General features: G+C 37.1%; 1 protein-coding gene across 1 annotated transcript in view; it reads right to left on the bottom strand.

Annotated features, from left to right (window-relative positions):
* Window positions 1–21494, bottom strand: part of SCLT1 (sodium channel and clathrin linker 1) — a 27034-nt gene extending 5540 nt beyond the window's left edge. Inside the window, exons 1-18 of the mRNA XM_083861204.1 lie at window positions 21285–21494; window positions 19493–19560; window positions 19341–19393; window positions 18414–18483; window positions 17514–17569; window positions 17021–17153; window positions 16208–16330; window positions 14389–14454; window positions 13413–13483; window positions 10913–11003; window positions 10651–10742; window positions 9867–10044; window positions 8790–8888; window positions 8218–8289; window positions 7469–7543; window positions 6856–7001; window positions 6378–6570; window positions 4798–4994 (exon numbers count right to left, since the gene is read on the bottom strand). Of these exons, the coding sequence (XP_083717330.1) occupies window positions 4798–4994; window positions 6378–6570; window positions 6856–7001; window positions 7469–7543; window positions 8218–8289; window positions 8790–8888; window positions 9867–10044; window positions 10651–10742; window positions 10913–11003; window positions 13413–13483; window positions 14389–14454; window positions 16208–16330; window positions 17021–17153; window positions 17514–17569; window positions 18414–18483; window positions 19341–19393; window positions 19493–19546 (1769 nt within the window). The 5' untranslated portion in view covers window positions 19547–19560; window positions 21285–21494. The remainder of the gene's footprint in view (window positions 1–4797; window positions 4995–6377; window positions 6571–6855; window positions 7002–7468; window positions 7544–8217; window positions 8290–8789; window positions 8889–9866; window positions 10045–10650; window positions 10743–10912; window positions 11004–13412; window positions 13484–14388; window positions 14455–16207; window positions 16331–17020; window positions 17154–17513; window positions 17570–18413; window positions 18484–19340; window positions 19394–19492; window positions 19561–21284) is intronic.

The following is a 21494-nucleotide window of genomic DNA, read 5'->3' as shown; positions in this document are numbered from 1 at the left end:
ACTTGCTACTAGACAATAATGGCAGATGAATAGGCTTATTAATTTATTAGCTTGTTCACACTGTGTATTGTTACTGCATTTTATTACTTTTGTAATTAAAGAATTCAGATTTTAAAGCTCCTCAACTGCAATGTTTCATGGAAGCAAACTTACCCTCTTTTATTGTTTAGGCAAATGTTTATAAATGGTTTCATGTTTTGTAGAAGAACAGACCTGTGTGCACCTATTTCTACCCCTATTCAAGCTAAACTGTACGTAAACTGAGCAATCAGCCATGTTTCTGACAGGCCAAAGCAATATCCGTGGCAAAGCTGAGAGAACTGTCAATTTCCTGTCAGGTTTTCAAGTTAGAGGATCAACCTTTTTTCCCTGTCTGCAGTTGTCCAGGTCTAGTCCACTGAAGGACATTCTGTGATGATTCAGTCATTTGATTCAACATAAAACTTTGTTTATCCATGTGAATCTTTTTCTGTTCCCTGCTCCGCCAGAATCATGTTCAACAAAAATAAGCTCTTGGTGTTGGCCACTGGTGCAGAGTCTGGCAAGGGTTTATCTGCTTACCTGCAAAATTCTCTCTATTTACACCAACTCATTGTTCTTCAGATAAGGACATAAAAATCTACAAAAAATGTTGACATGCCAATGAGATGGGATTAACTATCTTTTGTATTCCTGCATTTATCTACAAACCTGTAAAGGTGGGCTGTAAAAAACAAATGAATCATCTGCCCTTATTTTTAAAACTTGCATACAGTCTGTCACTTCGTTTTATTTGAGCAGATGCTGGCAGATTGAGTTTCTCTGGTTTTGTCTGAATTCTGCTGTCAGAACTGCCTCTCTCAACCCTTCCCATTCTACCCTCTGTTCTGTTGGTACTGAAGTTTACTTCCTTCCAATTCACAAATTTCCTAAACATTCCTTTGGTATTGCTGATTGCACTTTCCATGTGCTGTTACTTCTTCTTCCCAGCTGAAGTCTGAAGAACTCCAGAGCTTTAAGGTAACGAGCAGTCTCTTCCCCCAAATGTGGCCAGAGAAACCATTCTACTGCATTACAGTGCTTCGGGCTTTTAAAGAGCCTTTAAAAACTTGTGCAGGCTTTTCTCCCTTCTTTCAAAAGTAAATTCCTTCAAATGGAGACAAGAAAAGTAAAAAAGCTGGAAGCACTCAATATTGATTTTTTTACCTTGGCTGTCAAAGGCAGATCACCTTAAATTTTTGGGACATTCAAACTGAAGAGCCTAAAGCTTTACAAATTGGAAGCTGTACACCCTGCAGATCAGCAACAACAGCAACATGGATTGTTTCTAGTTCTTCAGGTTCTACACCCATTTGTGGAGAAGTGACACTGGAGATCCAAATAGCTTTTTCTACATTAAGTCTGATTTGGTTATTTAGATTACTTGGACAACATTCCACATATGCAGGAGGAGGGGGAAAATCAATTAGTTACTGAAGTATCAGTTAAACTAATGAACATAAAATACTTAAATTATTCACCAAGACTTAAAAGCTCTTTTTGTGTTATGAAAGAAATTACATTTTGAAGTAAGCTTGCCAGTTTTCTAAAATTTCTATACTTCTGTTTTCCAATAGAACTCCTATAAAGAATATGAAAGATGAGGGGGTTTTTAACAGCTTTTTACAATGATCACTCACTTTATACTGTTTTATAATTGTAAACATTTGCTGTCTAAGTTCACTTCAGTACCTATGATTAGAACTCAAAGTGCATTTAAAATGGATGCAATCAGGGGTGAGAGCAGTTTGGGTTCTGACTCTGCCAGAGCAGACAGTGTGGGAATAAAGGGAATAAACTTGGCAGAGTTGTTAGCCATGCTGCCAAGAGCAGAGTTTGTATTTGGAATGATGGCCCGTGTCACAAGGAGCACTGACCTCCCTAGTTACCCTCAGGGTTGACTGGCACAAGGTTACTGAAGCAAAACTGACTCCTTGCCCTTCTGCAAGGTGAAGATCAGGTCTGTTACCCATAAATTCTCCTTTAAGATGCATGCAGCATCTTAAGATGCTCAGAGGGAAGAAGGCTTTTCTTATAAATAAAGACTGCAATAGATTTGTGTGAAGAAAATGGTGCAATTTAGTCTGCAAGTATTCAGTGCACTGCCTCCTGTTTCAGCACTGGTTCTGCATTCCAAGTTCAGTTACATGTTTAACTTGAATCACATCCAAAGATCCAGAAAAGCACAGAATAATTTTCAATGAAGCCTGGAAGTATCAATTTACTTATCAACACTTCTATCTACAGGTTTTCCCCTGATCTACTAGATTCTTATGTTATTTACATTACACGTTCTACCATTACAGGTTGCAAAATTTACTATTACTTCTTAATTTTTTTTCAGATCAAAAATCCCCTGCCATTCACTGATGTTGCTTCATGCTTCAGAATTATTTAATGCTTCTTTTGTGCATATGGATTACACCTAACCAACAAAACACTGCGGACTTAGAACATGACAAATGAGCAGCACAGAATGTGGAAAAGTTAGCAGCTGCTGCTGGGAAGTTTAATAAAGAAGCCAAAATGTTCCAGAGACCTTCACATGGAAAATGAAAGCAGTGAGGACAGAACTGGAAAACCATAATGACTTTCAAGCAAAGGAATGGGAAACACCTACACTAACAAATGGGACACTGAGTCAGTGTTTACAGGAGCTGCACTAACAGCAAACTCCTGGTGAAATGCAATCTAAAATGCTTCCCCCTACACATGGATAGGAGTTGGTTAGGAAGTTTATCACTTCCTAAAAAACCACACAGCTATAAAACACATTAGCATGCTGCAAGAGTAATGATTCTTGTTAAAAGCTGTATTTTTGTTAAAAATTTAATTCTGCTACACATCACCAACACATCCTCTGCATTTGCTCATGTATTTACATGGATTCTCCTTTCTCTTGGACCCCACCCTGAGGCCTGGTGAGAACATTTCCTGCATTAGCCTCAAGAGACCTTCTAAACAGAGTGTTTAATTAACAACAGTATAATTAATCTATTACCAGTATCAATCTGTTGTGTCCTTACTGAAATTGCCCTGATAAATGCATTTGCTGCAAAATTATTCTCCTTTTTAAGTTTTAGTTCCCAACACAGTAAGAAGCCATTTGCTGCTCTGTACTTGCATTCAAAATGTTATTGTGATAGATGAAAAGAAATATAATAATTGTTAATTTATAGTATAAGCAAGGACTTTCGTGCTGAATAACTACTACAGTGTGAATTCTGGAGCTAATTTTCATACCAACTGCATTCTGCACTACATTGCTGGGTGTCTGGCAATGCATATAAGGTGAAAAATAAGCTGGCTTGAAACTTTCCAGATAATACTGATAAGGTTCAGTTAGACTGCTTGTCACCACGATATCAGAGCATCACTGCACAGATTTAATACCAAATTCCTGCTGCCAGTCTAAATGACAACCTTCCTGTTTCTATTGCCAGCTGCCTTGCCAGGTAGAGCAAATGCCTGATAAAGACTTCTATTTCTAGCTTATACTGTATGAAAAAGCAGAACACACAAAACCATATCATAAAGTAACTGACTTAGCTTTTAGACCTCCACCAAAATATCTACTGAAGTCACATAAATAGGGACATTTTCAAAATTTACTACCCATTTTTCATCCAGGTTCACAAAGCAGACTTCCTTTTATTTTCTGTGTCAGCATTTTGCTGTAGATAAATAAGGTGTAAATCTTTTGGTCTGCTGTAACAACGTTTTAACACTGAACAGTGAAGGTTTTAGAGGGAAAACAGCTGTTTCACAGACAACTTTAATTATTTTGGAAGTCTGCAATTTTGGCCTTTTAATTGGAACTTGCTGAACCACATCCAGGATCTAGTGATGAACCTAGATGCTCATCTGTGAGGTTTTTGCATTTTGAGTTACAAAAAATAAACAAGTTTTCAAGCTAAAATTTACCTTAGCATGAATGATTGCAAAATAATTTTCTTCTCCAGTTACTGCATTTAAAAAAAAAGCTTAAAAAGTATCAATAAGAGCCAGCTAATTAAATACAGTGAAGCTACACCACTAAAACTGTCAGTGAATCAGCACAGCTCCCAGTGCCTCACACACATGCTCAATATCCATGTCTCCTTAAAGAGACTTTTCCCTTTTTTAAAGAACTGGTTAATAGTAATCTTTGCCTGAGCCTAGGAATGAAATAAAGCATAGAAGAAACTTGCAAAACTGAAAATATTCTTATATTCAGCACTGCAAAATACAAGTATCAGCCTAGAAATATGGATGAATTAAGAGAACAGTGAAATTTAGACAATATCTTTTCTTAGGAGAATCCCATAATCCATTTCTATCTTCATTTATAACAGCAACTGCTCAGAAGAGAACATTAGATGTACATTCCAAGAGATTTTTGCCCAGTTTATTTTAGAAGTCTGGAGACTCACTCCACAAATGATGTTACGGCTTTTCTGATGAGGTACAGAAGTTCTCATAATCCAAAGTTACAATTGTCTAAACTGAGCGTGCTGTATCTTTAAAGAGAAAATCCAAAGTAATATATTCCATTTATTCTGTGTCATTACAAAACTTCACACATTATCAACAAGATAATGAAACAGTGGAAGTTTTACTTGAGTGCTCACTTCACAGAGAGCATCACAGGTTCTGTTTAGATCATTCTCGGTTTTGCTGCAAGCAAATTCTTTGAGTCTGGATGGTTTGCTCTTCATGGCTTTTCACCATAGGTCTACTGCCCTACACCCAACAGGATCTGAAACACACTTTGCAGAAGAGGAACAAAACTGCACTTACTTCAGCTTGCTGATCCTGGCCTCTGTAGTGTCTGTGAGGTTTTTTGTTTCTTCTTTCCACCTGTTTGTTGCTTTTTGCTGAGCTGCCAAGAGACGTCTGAGCTCAGCAGTGGACTTGTGACTGGTGTCCTCCATCTCCCTGAGCCGAGCTTCGTAACCGTGTTCTTTCACTGCGTGCTCATGCTCCATTGTGCTTATCTAAAAAAACCCCACAAATCCAGTACAATCAAATCTCTCACTCTTTACCTTTTTTTTTTCTTTTTTCCATTTGTTTTACAATGCCAGAGTTAAATTTATAAACATTTGTTGAAATCGTGTAACACACAATAATTAAACTTCTAATTATATACTCTGAGATCCGTGTTCCCAAAGCCAATTTAAGCAAATAGGACAACTGACAATAAAGGATAATGAGCTGTGTATGCTTATTTTTGTAAGTAATCTTTATTCTTCTCCCTTGTGTTTCCTCCACAGAAACAAGTTCGTTCTTTTTCATCTAGCTAAATGCCTTAGGAGTTTCTTAACTGCATCTGCAGTCCTTCGTACATCAGAGGGAAATGAAATCAAGCAGTCAATCTTATCTGTGACTATAATGGAAGCCTGTCTGATTAAAAATGAGACTGACAAAGATTTAGTGTAGGCTTTCTATGCTTCATATCCACTACCTTTCTCTGTTACAAGATTCTGATGCTTTGTTTAAGCAAAGGGTTCTGGAGTTGGACAAGAGTCCCTGTTCAATCTGACAGCTTTCTTTATCTTGTAGTGCAAAGTGGAAGCCAGATTTGAGCTGGTCCCCATTCACACCCTGTAAAACTGCTCACTGAGGTTGTCTTTCATTGCTCCAGATCCTTAGATCCCTTTTTTTAGTATCTTTACACTGCAGAGGGGAAAGTGCATGTTTTATAGCTTTATATGTCCATAAAGCACATCAAGGATGAAAGGATGAAAGCTGTTCCTCCCTGCAGAAGCCACAGGTGCCATGAATCTGCTGAGGTTACTGCTGATTCCTTATCCCACCTGTACCCTGCTCAGGGGCATTGAATGGAACATGTTCAGAAAGAACAAAGCGGCTTTCAGCTAATAATCTTGTTTGCAGCTAAGCACTGAGAAGAGTTTCCTCTGCCCAAAAAATAAGGGCCAACACTTACCAGCCACACTACTGAATTATTTATTAGTCACACACTGCCCTGACAACATGGTGGACACACAAGTAGAGGAACAGTCAGGGCAGAAAGTCAGACAGACAAAGATTTCTGACACGTGAGAGACAGTAAATAAATGAAGATTGGATAGTGCAATATTATTTAATCTATTCATCTTATTTAAAGCAAAGAACATTTGGGGTCTTCTTATCAAGGAGAACTTAATACACATTAAAATACAATTTAATTAGCAAAGATTGTGTTACCCCATGGATTCTGAGGACGCACAATGCAACAATAAAATTACTTTTAAGCAGCAACCAGGAAGCCTCATTGAAACTCTTCATCTTAGTTTAAACATTTTATGCTTTTTTCTTAGAACTGTTGCCTTACTAAGGAAATATTAGTTTTACATTAAAAAAAAATAAATAAAACATACCTTTATTTTAGCTTTTTGTTGAGCCTCTACTGCCAGTTTTCTCAAACTCTCCATTTCATTTTGCAACTGTTCATTCTCTTGCTGAAGTTTCAGTCTTTGTTCACTGACAAAGGTACTCTTTTCTCTTTCTGAATCCAAAGTGCTCTGCAATTTACAGATAACTTCCTGGCAACGAGATTTCTCTTCCTCAGAGCTAAAAGAGAAGGAAAATTTTGCTGCAACTGAAGTACTGAACAGCTCCTGAACCAGAGAACAGGAGATATAGGCTGGGAGCTATGCACAAATCAGCAAAGAACTTTATCATGGTGATGAAACTTATAAAATCAATCTTAGTTTCACAATTATGGTATCTTGATACTATGTCTGCTGCTGAATAAAAAGATTTGACAAAGCCCTAACACACACTGAACAGTTTAAATAGTCTGAAGTAATTCCCACTGCTTTCTCTTCTTCTGTAAACATCTGTAGCATCACTTACTTAATTTCCAGTTGTTTCAGTTTATTTTGTGTCATCTGCAGACTCCTCTGAAGGTCGTCTTTGGCAGCTTCTGCAAGTAAATACTTCTGATGCAGCTGCTCCAGCTTTCTACTGTCAGATTCATGATCTCTGTGCTCCCTGTAAATCTGAAGAGTGAACTTATATGGCAGTTGACTCCTCATTGCATCCTCTTTTCCCATGTTTTAAAATGAAATGGAATTTCTAACGTTGCTGCCACTTGAAAATGAGGAAAGTTTTCAAAAATTTGATTAGACATTTATTTATTTTCTGTGTATTGATATTAACTGGAATATGGACCAATATTCTTTTGGATTATGTTAAACTTCTTTCTTTTACTTTTTACACTTTTCAAAGAATTTTCTTTTTCAGTTTGGTGTTGCAGCTTTAAAAGACCTTCTAGATTAAAAAAAAAAAAAAAGAATGCAAACAACCTTAAAGTAAATAAATGAAAATTTAAAATTAAGGAAATCTACTTAAAAAAATAAAATAAGAAATTAAGGGAGAAATAGATGAAAAATGGGGAAACTCTGTGTATTTTTCCTTCTGTAAAGAGATGTTAAATGTGATTTAAAAATACATACAATTGCCTTACCTTTTCAAGTTCTTCTTCCACTGCTCTCTTTTCTCTAATGGCTCGTTCAATTTGACTCTGTTTCTCTCCACATTCCTTTTTATAAAAGCCATTTTTAAATAAGATTTAATAAATCAAAATAAAAATTAAAGAAATGCTGAAGCCAAACCCTGTCCAGGGTAAATGTAGTTCTTGCTGCTGCTGTAGATGCATTTGATTATATTTATCTGCTCATTATTTCTCTACAGGATCATTCAATAGACAGACCAAGACACATAAAATAAATATTTTAAAAATAAATTTAATGCATAAATATGTGCATCAGCACAGAATTCTTTTGGTCACCTGTATAATTTATTACAAGTTCCTGGTTCATTCAGAAATATGATGTCTGTGATCCACAGACTTTCTCTTAGGATACTTTATCAGCTTTCATTTCCTTTCTACACACACAACTCCAGAGAGGCATGGATGGCTTGAGTTTAGGGTCTCTCTGAAAGGAACAGGGACACTTCAGAAGTGCCATCACATGGGGAATATTTTCTAGAGCACGGATGTCACTGCCACAATGCCTGTGAACTCATCTCTGGAGACATGCAGGATGTAATGTGCAGTACAGCAATAGAGGACTGTCCCACACAATTACTAATTAATCACAAGTTGATTGACCTCAGATACTAAATTCCAGTGGAAGTATTGGATCAGCAAAACCTAAAAGTCTCGAATGTTTTGCTACTGAAAATATTTTTCCCCATCAACTCCATCCATACCATCTGAAGAGCTGAAACTTCTTCTGTCAGCCTAGAAAGCTGCATGTTGCATTGCTTCTTTGCAGTGTCTACCTGTGACCAAAACAGAACTACAAAATTACAAACTGTTCTTTCATCTTGCTTTTTCACACACACACATATACATGTAGTCTATAGGTGGTGCATGTATATAAAGCATGAAAATATTTGTGACTGTAATAATTGACAACTCATATTATGACATAAATGTGAGAAGAATGATTATTATCAATCCATCCTGCTTTAACTGAGGGTGTTCAGGAGAAAAAGAAGCACAAATGAAGATATCACAAGTGTCATTCACATCTCCACAATGCAGCCTTCTCCATGGCAGTGCCTGCAGAGACACCAGGAGGTTTGGTTCTTGTTTAAAGCACATGTCTAGACAATAAATGCTGGAGAGGATGGATGGTGCTATCAGCACACTGCCTTGCCACTTAAATTATCCAAACTCTGGTGAGAAAACTGCTCATGATGACCATGCACCAGCAGTAGCTTTTCAGTCTGAGGAAAACCAAAAAATCTTCCCAGTCTTTCTCAACATTGTAACTTACTTCCTTTCTAATTCTTGCAGCAGTATTTTCTGCAAGTTGAGACATTTCCTCCTGCAGTTTTTTGATCTCTTCTTCCTTTTGTTTCTCCTCAAAGAGTGCCTATAAGAAAAATAAAAATAATGAAGTATGACTGATATTTCAGTGGGATTCTAAGAGCACCAAGAGAAAAACCCACACTGCTCAAAAGACACCTTCTTTTCCTTTTTCCTTTGGAGTAGCCGACACTGAGACTCAGTAACACTGACACTGAAAACATGTTGCACTAAATGCACACTTCTTGTAAATCAGAACCACATAAAGAGTCAGTGGATGCCTTTTTCTATCGGGACTTGGAGATTTTGGCTGAGCATGGAATTATACAGAAGAATGCACAGGAACCGAGAGCAAAATTTCCACCTCAATCTCCTACAGAGCAGAGAGGAAACAATTTAAAGCACAAAGTGTTAATAGATATGTATATTAATGTGCATTTTAAAATTCTGTCCATTAATACAACATTTTGTATTTTTTTCTTCTGTTCATTAAATTTTCTTCCCAATTTGAAAAATTCAGGACGTTTAGGCCAGGGCAGTCAATTAAGACTTGCCTGCTTTGTTTTGGGTCCTTGAGCCATGTTTTCATATCAATATTTTTGGCATAAATGTTATTCTGTGATAGTTTAATCACAGATTGTATATAAAAGTTTCTTTTAAGGCCTCTCCACATGTCTAGATTTCTTTGCTGATGGGTCTGCACTTTCCTTGTTTCCTAGGTCTGGTCTATAACAGTTATAAATTTGTAACAGAACCCTCCTTTTTTTTTTTTTCTGTCACCAATATTTGGTAAGAAACTCTGAACTCTTGTCAGAAACTTTGGAAGATTCATGTTTGGGTACAGTGTTATCACTTAGATGACCTTTATCCAGGCACTCAACATAAGCTTTGAAGTTTCAACTGCATGACAAGTTTGAGTGATGTGTGGTCACATCCCAGCTTGCTCTCCATCATGACTAATTTTAGCACAACAGACACAAAAGAAGCTAGCTTGTGCATCCTAAATATCCTCATTTCTAGGAAATACCTTCATCCAATGACTTACCTGACTTTTTAAAAGGTTAGCTTCTTCCAAGAGCTGTATGCAATCTTGGACTTTTGCAACAGCATCATACTTCTCACTTTCTAGACTGGCAGACCTGGCCTGAAGCTCCCTGAGCTGTTCCTCCAGGGCTGCTTTTTCTGTTCTCAGCCTTTCAGCATCTTGAACAGTCACACACAATCTATAAGACAGTAGAAATTTAACAATGTGATGGGTAATTAGGACACGGATCCATTCAAACTGAGCTATTAGTAAGTACCTATTCATAAACTGCCAAAATTGCATTGTTTTCTGCTTGGTTTTGGACAGAGTATTTTGAGTTTGATGATCAATCAAGTCTTACAAAGACACAGAATTATAGGAGTTAACTCAGATATCTAATCTCAGAAGATCCTTAGAAGAATCCCAGGGATATCCTGGGATACATCACTGAAAATGTTCTATATTAAACCAGTCCCAGAAGAAATAAAAGTTTTCCTCTGTGGAGGAAATGGAATAATTGGATGTGGGCAATGAATTTGCAGCTACAATTTTAGAGAAAGAAAACCACTGGTAATTTCACAACAGCTGAGGAATTCTTATTGTTTAACTATGATTGTCAGTATTGGCAGGCACGAGAAAGTTGACAAGAGACCCTCAGAGGGATCATCAAAAATATCTCTTTCTTACTTCCTAACACGTTTGCCATAAAACACACAAAGCCAGACAACCCCTCTATTTTTGCAGAGCCAGGGTATGATTTTTGCATGGATCCTGTTAGTACCACACTAAAGTGAGCTCCCTTTACCTCATTTCTAACTGTTTGATGCTAGACTGCATTTGCTGCAAGCGTTTGTCAGATGCTGTTTCTCTCTCCTGGGCAGAGATCCTGTCTTCTTCCTGGAAAGAATGAAAGTATTATCCAGACCTGACCTGAGCTTCCCTGAACAAAACAAAGATACACTCACATAAAACAAGTCAGGTAACAACTTGCAGTTAATTTAATATCAGCATTCAGAAAATGACTGTCCATTCAGGTGCAACAGGAATGATTCCTTTCTCTGGAATACCTTTCTCTCCAGCTGGCTGTGAAGCTTCTCCTTCAGTGCCATCATTTCTTCAAGCTTAGCATTTGCTACCTGCCCATCTATTTTGGCTTGCCTGTAGATAAAAAACCACCAGTTAATATAGAGGGGAAAAAATGGCTCAATTAAAAACTTTGTCACAATAGCTGTGAAGAGCAGAAAAATCCCACAATACTGTTCTTACAGGGCAGAAGAGGTTCCCCCCTTCCCCTTCTCACCAAGTGGCACACAGAGAGAGGAGCACCAAATTCCAAAAGTCCTGTGGAAATTACTTCACAAATTAAGAGGAAAGTGCATTGATTAAAGGAGGACGACTAGGCAATCAAAAACTTCAACTGGTTCAATAAATTAGGTACAATTAGCCTCAGATACGTAACAGAGAAGTCTTTTGCAGAATTTTATTTCACTTTTTAAAGCAATAGGACTAGGAATTAAAACAATCATTAGACACCTCTAAAGAATTTAGCTGATGTGCTTTGTAATCTGAATAGTTTTTGTGGGCTGAAGGAAAAGAGGAAAAAAAAAAAAAAAAGGACTAGTTAGTGAATCATGTTAATGACTAGTGGCTCTTCATCCTCAGTAGAAAAGCCTGTTGAAAAGAGCAACCCTCCCACTGCTCTGACTTGGGAACACAAAGACACAGGGAGCCTTCACCTGGGGTGTAACCCAATTATTCAGGCTGCATACTAGGCTAAATTTAAAAACCAATGACTGACTATCACAAAGTTAAAAGAGAGTAAACAAGCATTAGATTAGCTCATGCAAACTGCAGCACCAATAGTCATGAAAGAAGCTGGAAAATACTTCATATTTCTAACAGTCAATTTCAAGCAAATATTTCTTCCGGAAATACTGAATTAAGGGCATAAAAGTCAAGCATACTGTACTTACATGAAAATCTTAAGCAAAATATAAATAATCCAAGCAATTTTACAGCAAATTCTTTATTTCAGCCCAATGATTGGATAAGTTCATTTGGTTACAATTTCTTTTAAAAGCATAATAATAAAAACATTATTCCGCAAGACAAGGTCTTCAGTCTGGGTCCAAAACTGTGACCTTAGTCCATCTGAAATATTGCACCTTTCTCCTACAAGAAGTACTGTAAATTCAGGAGGACATTATATTGCCTCCTGCAAAATACTTTGTAAGTGTTCTAAAACAAAATAAAGACTGAAAAAAAAAGAAGGAAAAAATAAGAAAAACATGAAAAGGTCATAAAAAAATCCGAACACCTTAAGTATCAAAAATGCATTTTAACAAACTAAGTTCAGATTCAGATTGAATTCAGAGGTCTGCATTTTACAGGCAACAAATTGATTCCAAAGATACAGAATTTATTCTTTACTGTGCAATGTATCTTTAACCTAATCCTGGCAAGTTATCTCTGTTTAAGAGCTTTAAGATTCTGAAATGCAGATTCATGGCCTGGCTATGCCAAGTTTCTTAATTTGTGTGTTTTATCCAGGCCATACAAACCTAATTTAAACCTCAATTCTCAACACACAAGTGGTTTTTCCTTAAATCTACTTTTGCATTCCTGACTCAATACTCTATTACCATAAATCATGTAAAACTATTAAAAAAATATCCCAAAGGATTAGAATTGTCTGCACCATATGCTATATAATCCATGCAGACTGCATCTTCATGTTATAGAAGAAACTGGTGAAAATATTTCAGGCTTCTTGGAGAAACACTGCAGCACTTTTCAGGGCTAGATGGAGCTGCTGCCATTAACTTTGGGAGTAAAACACTTTTTGGGGTGCAAGGACTTTAGGGTGATCTGAGAGGAAGGTGAGCATAATCAGGGTCTGTAATTAGAGATGGATAATGACTTAATCTCTTGTTTTACTCTCAGTTCATAAATCCACTGCTGAATGAAATAAAATTTTAATTGGATATCAACCATCACTAGTTAAAAGAGAGAACAGACACAGTAAACTGGCATTGAATAGACTTTAGCTGTAAACACAAATAATTGTGTTAAAGATAGTATTTCACATTTTCCTTGATATATTCAGGAATGTAATTAACACTTCTTTTATCTTTAACTTCCACAGAACCTACAGTTTAGAGCTCTTTATTGATAAAGGGTGAAAGTAAATTTTATTAAAAACATTAAAACTTGGAAAGCTTGCTTGAACATTCCAGTTTCAGAACTGTAATGAGTAACCATGTAAACTGTATTCTAATGAAAGCCTATTCTTCAGAATAAATTGTGACGTGATACTGACAAGTTTTTAGCTTTTCAAAGGTCAAATGTTGACCATTTCAGGGAAAAGCTGAACCAAACAGCACTAACGGGAAATATGTTACCATAACACTAATGGTGTCTAACAAACCTCAGAGACAGTTACTGAAAGCTTTGTAACTATGAGGATGAAATTAGCTTGCCGTACAAACGAGGCCCATGACACAGCAGCAGGTTTGGAAAAGCTATAGAAAAGATACTAATTATTTTTTTAATCTGCCTGGTTTATACCTCAGTTGTTTTCGTAGCTTCTCCAGTTCCACATCTTGCTCTGTGACAGTTTTCAGAAACTGTTGATTGGTCTGTGAAATAAAAAGGTATTTGTGACATGTTGATTATAGTATTGAAGATGTTATACATGTTACACATGCCTCACACTGAGGTGTAACACTTATACTAAATGACCACAATGATGGGCATCATTCAAAATGCACAATATTCTCCTTTTCTCCCTTCTCTCCTATTAATTGCTAATGTTCTTCTTGCTCTTTTGACTGTTGCTAAGAATGGTTTTCAGGCACTTCCTACTTCTAAAATATCCATTCTGAGTGCTAACAGTTAATTTCAAGACCATCAAGGAGTACCCAAAGTAAAAGTACCCCATCTTGCCCACACTGATTATTTTGGTTTCATTAATACCAACAAAATGTCAGATGAATGAAGTCAGATAATCAACCAGATCTTTCTGCAAATTTCTGCAGATTACTTCAGTTTTTACTACCCTAAATATTTTTACATCAGCAGTGAACAGCTCTTGCCTCAATACTGAATCTCATTTCCAGAGTATGCATAAATATGCTGAACAATTCCAACCTGAGCACATCTAGAAAAAAACAGCTGTTTTACCACAATAAAAAACATGACTAATTTACATGACTCCTCACTTCCTATTTTTCAGTTTGTTAGTTCAAAGAAGGGCTTGATGCTTTATCCCATGACATCTTTATGCCTTTGGTAAACAGATGGTGCCAAATTGTTTTTTGGATGATGCAAACAAATGGATGATCTTTATCTTAAATATTGTCTTAACTCTTTTCTCTGATGTGAGGAAAAAAGATTCCAGTGATAAAAACAAGAGTAGACTGTTAGAGTAAATTAGGAGTCTTTTTGCATTGCCAGTATTCAAAACAAATTTGGTTTTGTACTTTGAGGGTCTGGTAGGAAAATGAATAAATTACTAGTTCACTGTCCAGAAGGTTTTACTCACCAACTCTATTTTCTCCTTGGCCACGTGCAGTTGACGAGTCAGCTGTTGAAAGCCAGTCAGCTGATCCTAGAAAGAGAATTCAGACTTGCTTATAACCAGTATAGTCAGAAAGTGAATAATTAGAAAGCTTCATAGTCAACTGAAAACATTAAAAAATCCCCTTATACATGTAGTAGGAAATTCAGTGTGTCTTCATAGGTTTCAACTAGATTGTTTTTAGCTGTTGACCTTGTGCCCCATAAAATTAGATTTATCTATTTTTCTCTGGGTAACACTGCCTCCTTTCAAAACTCACATGCACTTACTACCAAAACGTACAAGTACACATGACCAGTGCTTTTAAAGAGCCACACAGATGGTGATGCTACTACAAGCATTTTTGCTAAGCAAAGTAGCAGACGTGTACCCATTAATTAAAAAATGCCTCTTATGGACATTTTAATTTGTTCTTTGCCTTATAGGATGTCTTGTGTCTGTTAAAAAAAGCTCAGTTAAGCTCTAAAGTCTCTGAATATAAACTCTATCATCCTAGGAGAACTAGCACAACTCAGAAAAACCATCTGCAGCATGCCAGGTGCCTTTAGAGAAGAGAGAGGCCTGAAGTCCCTGAGCTGAAATGTCTTATAATTGTGCAATCTAACAGTCTCAAGGCCAAGGATATGCTAGAAACCTATTCCTGCCACTCCCTTACCTACTGCATCCAGTCCTTATGATTGCTCCTCTCCTCCTTGCCCTCTGTCAATTCTAATTCTACTTGATCTTACCTATTTCTGTTTATTTTACCTCTGACAGCTCTTTGCTGCTCCTTCATTGAAAGGTAAACCTAAAATAAAAGTTTATTTAACTGGAGAGCTGTTTTCTCTGGGAGACCAGTAGCATTTAAGAATAAAAGGTCTTTCAGCCTTGTTCTTGTCACAGTGGCATTAAAAAGCACCAAAAATTTAGTTACTAATAAAAAATGGGATCTGGAGGCCCTAAACCCTCCAAGAGCTGTCAATGACTCTCCATACTCTGTGTGAGTATGTTATTAGTAACTGGCAACACAATAAATAATCTGACAGAAGAAACAGGAGCAGAAAGCTGGATCTACACAAAGGTAAGAGTCCTCTTTACTATTCCTTGAAATAATTATGAAACTTGACAGAGTACAACAGCTGCACACTTATCCTGTTTCTCAGAAAAGACTGCATCACCAAGACGAACTTCATACTACAAAAAACCCCAAAAATCAGTAAAAAAATATTTCTGAGGGGAGCTGTAGCTGTGCCCATAAGTCAAGTGTGTTTGAAAATAGAGGAATAGAGGAAAATAGAGGAGAGGAGGAAACAAATTAAAAGAATTTGTAGGTTCTCTCCTAGAAATACATGTAGCAAGGTGCATAATTGCATCAAGTTCCTATTAGTTCTTCATACAGTGAGCATCTTTACATAGCTCATCAGAGCAGAACAGCTTTTCTAAGAATTTCCTGAAAGGCCTTTCCCACACTCAGCAGAAGAGAAACAGGCTGCTAAATGCAGGCTAGCATTAGACAAAGACTACTGAAATTGATTTTTTCACCTGTTTACTGCTTTACTGAATAACAGCAGGAAATGGTGTTTACTTTTCCAGCTATTCAAACACAGGAGAGCAGATAAAGAAAGACTTTCACCACAGAATTCAGAAATCTTAAGCAACTTTCTCAGCTGTTTTGCTGTCCTGAAGATTTCCGACCATGCAATTCAAACACAGGATTATTTATATGCACGTGCATATTTTGTATACATATATATATATATGAGAAAAAAAAAGAACAAAAAGAAATAAAAGAAATGAAAATTACATTCTGCTTTTTCCTTTCAGTCATGAGAATGTGTGCTTTAGTCAGGTGCTCCTGGTACTGCTGCTGGAGTCGATCGTGCTCCCGTGACAGCTTCTGCCAGCGCTCAACTGCTTGGTCTTTTTCCTAATTTACAGAACAATATTCTATTACAGCACATTTGTCCTCTGCTAGCATTGTCTAAAAAGACAGGTCTTAACTTCTATTTTGAAGAAATGCCATTACCTATACTTTTCTCTATACATATTTTTTTAATTTAAATTCAAGTGCAGAAAAACAGATGCTTGGAAGGTCAAATTCCACTTCCAGTTTTTTGCCTTTTTTATTTTGCAGAGATCAAACTTTTACAGGTCTTTAAGGTAGGACTACAGTATAGATACTATTCAAATATCAAAATTCAGCTGTCAAATTCAACCTAATCATACACAACAAGTGATATATTGTAATAAACTGAACAAAATTTGCTTGTATTTTCAGATTTAGATACTATTTTCTATATCCCACACTTCCCTCCTCCTTTCACATTACAATAGTTTTGATTAAAAATGACAAGTTACTACAAAAAGCTTGAATTCAGCAAAATATTTCATGGAGTTCCTGATCATGAATTCAACATACGGATCAAGTCAACTAGGTAAAATTAGTGACACAAATTAATGTAAAAAAATTATTTTATGAATCTAGGAAAGGAGTTTCTTCAAGTCTTTAAGGAACTCTGACCAAATGATTTCTGAATTGAGAAATAAACCAGCCTCCCTGAATCTGCCAAGGCACAACAAGAGAAACGAAACAATATAAATGTTTAATCTCACACACTTGCTTTTCCAGTTGTAGCTGTTCTTGAAGGGTCCTCACTATGCCTTCATCTGCAGGAATATCAGTTTCCAGATGCACGAAAGAAAGAGCCTCCAGTTGCTTCTCAAGAGGCTCTTTCAACTCTGCATGAAGCCTGAAATTCAAAGAACTAAGTTCAGCAAAGTATTTCTTTAAAAGGGATTTTTTTAACAGCTGAAATATACTGTACCTTCCACCTAGACATACTACTTCCTTCTAAGTCAAATTTAAATCTATGAAGTTATGTTCTGTAAACAAAATGGACAGTCTGAAATAGTTTCACTTCTAGTTTTTTTAGTGACATAGTAAAGTCTCTTATACCTGGTACTGTAATCTGTATTAAGCACTTAAAGACTCTAACTTTAGGATCCTGAATTTACTTAGTAGAAGATTTCAAGGTCCTAAAAAAAGAAGCTTTTTAATGTTTAGAAAACATGAGAAACGGTAGCGGCAACGTGGCAGTATAATTATTTACCTTTCATTTTCCTTGGTGACTTCTTCCAATTTTATCCTCATCTCACCCATTTGTGCCTGACACAAAGACATGGAAGAGTAAGAGCTCATTTAAGTGACACAGACTCTGGTAACACTGTCATCCTGTATTTCTGACTGACACTGGAAAAGATGGACAGTTTAATTCAGCACAGCACAGTGAATGAAAGTCAATTGCTTTTTTAAGGCAAGTCACAGGATGCCACTTGAATTTAACAGCTGCCAAGTCCTGTTACACCTCAGCATTTGGAAGTTATTATGGACATTAAACTTAACCTTTTGAAATTCTTATGGCTCTTACAGATTGATTTTTAATTAACTCACATTCTTCTAGGGGTAGAGTGGATAACTCATCTTTTATGCTGTAAGCATTTGATGAAAGTTTAGGAATTAACTGAGGAGAAACTTCAGTTACACGAATCAAACTGGCTGTTCTGTTTACTAGTGCAAGGAAGCCCTAGTGCTCCTGTTGCCTTCTGAAACTGATCAGGCTTGAAGACTATTGGCAAAATCTTTAGGATTGACAGATCAAACAAATTCAGTGCATTAAACCAAAACCAGTGTGCAACTTCTGCATGAAGATCACAAAGAAAAATTGTTTTCTATGCCATGAGTTTGAATCTCACTTTGTTTTTAGCCATGCCATGAAGCATTAAAAAGTTTCACTTGGCGTGGCTGAAAGGAAGAGGGTTCCCTTCCACCACAACCCCCAGGATTACACTGTTGCAATTTGGACACTCTCCCAACCTTTTCACAGAAAGCTTTCCATTCATCCCCTTGAGGCAGCCTGCAGCCCAGAAGCTTTGGGAAGCAGGACAAAAACTAGTGCCCTACACATTCACACCACTAAAGATCCAGTGTGAAAAGCTGGGAATGTCCATACCTGGTAAAGCTGCAGCTGTTGTTTCATCTCCTCCACACGTTTACCATACTCTGTGATTAGAGATGACAAGCTACAAAATTGAAAAACATGCTCAGAATGGGTTTTGTAAATGCTGAAATGCTCTGATAATTAACTAGTTTTAAAGAATTCTTAATCTAGAGGCCAGAGCAGAACAGTCACTTTTCTTGAGTTCCAAGCTTGACATTCCTAAGAATCAAATGAACACATTTAATCACTACTTTTAAATAATGATCATTAACAGCAAGAGTCCTATCTAACAGAAATAGAACACATAATGGGACATCATAAATGACCATTAATACAACATTAATATTTCATCAATTCACACAGAATCTCAAACATTAAAACAGATTTCATTGCTGCTTTCACATACAATAGCAGAGTGACCTATAAGACAATGCAGAACACTGTAGTTCTACTTCTATACTTTTTTCCCTCCTAATATTTTCATAACTGATATCAATTCTATGAAAATTCTATATTAAAAGCTAACAAGAAAAGCTAGGTTATTTTTGCAAGAGGAAATTACAGTGATCATGAAACCACTTACTGATAGACAACTGTTAGTTGAAGAGTGTCAAAAAAACATTTTTAAAACCATCCCCCAATCCCAACAGACAGCAGCTACCTGTGTTACCTGGATCAGCACAGTCTTACCAGAACTTCTGTTTATTCTCTCAAAACTTAGAGTAGAAAATTCCTTCATTCATCTCTCATCCTTTATTTTACAGCTTGTGGAAGCAAAGCCAGTACTTTAATTTACTGAATAATCACAATACCACCCAAAACCAACTTTTACAGTAACACCTCTACAAGACCCAGTTTACCTGGGTATTTACACTCCTATGAGAACAACTCCCTTCAAATACACTGCAGTATTCCCACCTATCACTTGGAATCAATTACCTTTGGTCCATCATCCTGGCTCCTGATGTGCCATCATCACCAAGGGCATGTTCCTGTAGTGGAAGAATATTTTACTCATTAGTAATTGCACATATCACAAAACATCATAAAAAAAAAAAATCCTTATTACTCCCATCCCTGAGTTCACATACCTGCTCAGCAGTATTTCTCAGAACCTCATTGGTTTCATAGTGTCCGAGGGCCATTTTTAGCCTCTGATCTGAAAAACACCATATTTGAGAATCATGGCCATAACACAGGCCTCTATTTATATAAACAGGGCTGGCAGTCAGAAATATGTTTAACAATATAATGCTTTGAGGGAAAAAAAAAGCTTCTAAAACTCTCTTACTTAGTACAATTATTAGTTTAAAAACCCCAGGTCTTGAAAAAACCTACAGGAACTGTAATAATAATAATAATAATAATGAATTCCATTCCTTTCATATTTTGTTTTCTTTAAGAAATGCTTTTGTTCTGTTTTGTAAGAATCTGAGTAACACTGTTGTAACTAGAATGGGTAACAAAGAAGAAAAAAGAAGTTGGGAACGCAGTGACTATATTTTGATTTAAACAACTTCTTGCCTATTTTTCTTGGGACACATCCCATGGTTCTTTTACTAGTTCTAAACTTCTAAAGGTGGAAGTAGGAAAAAGACAGTGGGGATAGAAAGGAGGTAACAGCAAAGGAATGCCAGGAAATAGGAAGGGGAAAGATGCTGCCCTTACAAGTCAAAGGATGTAAACGTGAAATGCCATGGGTGCAAAAAGGGACAGATTTTAAACATCACTTACAGAAACTCACTTTCCACAGTGAAGCATTAAATACATTCTGAAAAAAGTTCAGCATGTATCACAAAACTATGGAATGGAGGATTATGATTTGTAGCTCTGGCTACTAATATTTCAAAAAGAACTCAAGTAAAACTCAACCTTGTTTACAGTTACATATTTAACACAACAAGCACTCTACATCATTTAATATAATAGTGTTTTGAGAATCTCTTTACAGATGTATTACACACATTCGGTGTTTCAGAACTTTAGATTTCACATTCATGAAGCAAAAGAAACATCAATCCAAGTATCAGGCTCAGAGTAGGACTAAAACAACTTAGGGCTCAGCTGCCACAGAAGCCAACTTCAAATCTGTCTTTTAGCACCTTTGAAAAACATAAAAATGTTTTTTGTTTTTAATGATGCGCAGCTGCAAATGCTGCATGCACCGTGATCCTGTCTGTTTTAGCTATTAGTTAGTTATCTAGTTGTTAGATACATCAGTGAGTTAATATTTGCACTCAAACTTAGTTTTTGGGTTACTGGTATAACTTATGAACTGTCAGAGTTCACAAGTACGTATTTGAATATCAAAATGATTTTGTGGCATATATATACATTTAAATGCCCTTGCGGAATGAGAAGCAAAATCTCAAAGGTTTTGTTTTGCTTTAAGAAGTGTTTTAATGTTTTTTGTAGCCTGCCTTGGCTGCGCTGCCAAGTTTCCCTGCAACGCTAATTAGGGACAGTGGCAATCCCAGGGACGAGGCACCTACCCCATCTCCAACTTACAGGAATATAAACTCAGCAGAAGTAGGGGTTTTTTTGCCATTTATTTTGTTGGTGAGTGACTGAGACGTACTCCGATTAAATCATATTAAGTTATATTAAACCCATCAAGTAACGCATAATTAAAAACACCGATTTTTGCCCGCCAAGCAAATTTCACTTATAACTGGGCAAGAAAACTTCCGAGCGTAAGCAAAGCACGGGAAACGCCGCGGTTTCATAAGGAGAGAGGCATTCACACAAACCCCGTGTGTCTCTGGCCATTTCCCTATTTAGCAGCTTTTAATCGCCGGTGTTTAGTATGCGCTAACTAAAAGTATAACCCACGCCGTTCCTCGCTGCAGCGAACACGGATAAACCCTCAGCACCAACACTCACCCGGCCGGGCCCGGTTCGCAGCTTTCCCCGGGCAAAATCCAGGAATCCCCGGGACAAAACCCGCTCCGCCGGCGGCTGGAGGGGAGAGAAGGGAAGGCAGGCGGCAGGAGGCGGCGGGAGGGGAGGGGACGGAAGGGAAGGGAAGGAAAGGAAGGCGGCGGGAGCTCGCAGCGCCGCGGCGGGACGCGCTCCCCTCACCCACCCGCGGCC

This window comes from Zosterops lateralis (genome assembly GCF_965231275.1).
Source record: "Zosterops lateralis genome assembly, chromosome: 5".
In the NCBI taxonomy this organism is placed as follows: Eukaryota; Metazoa; Chordata; class Aves; order Passeriformes; family Zosteropidae; genus Zosterops; species Zosterops lateralis.
Note: the sequence above shows the minus strand (reverse complement) of the source record. Positions and strands in the feature narration are given on the sequence as shown.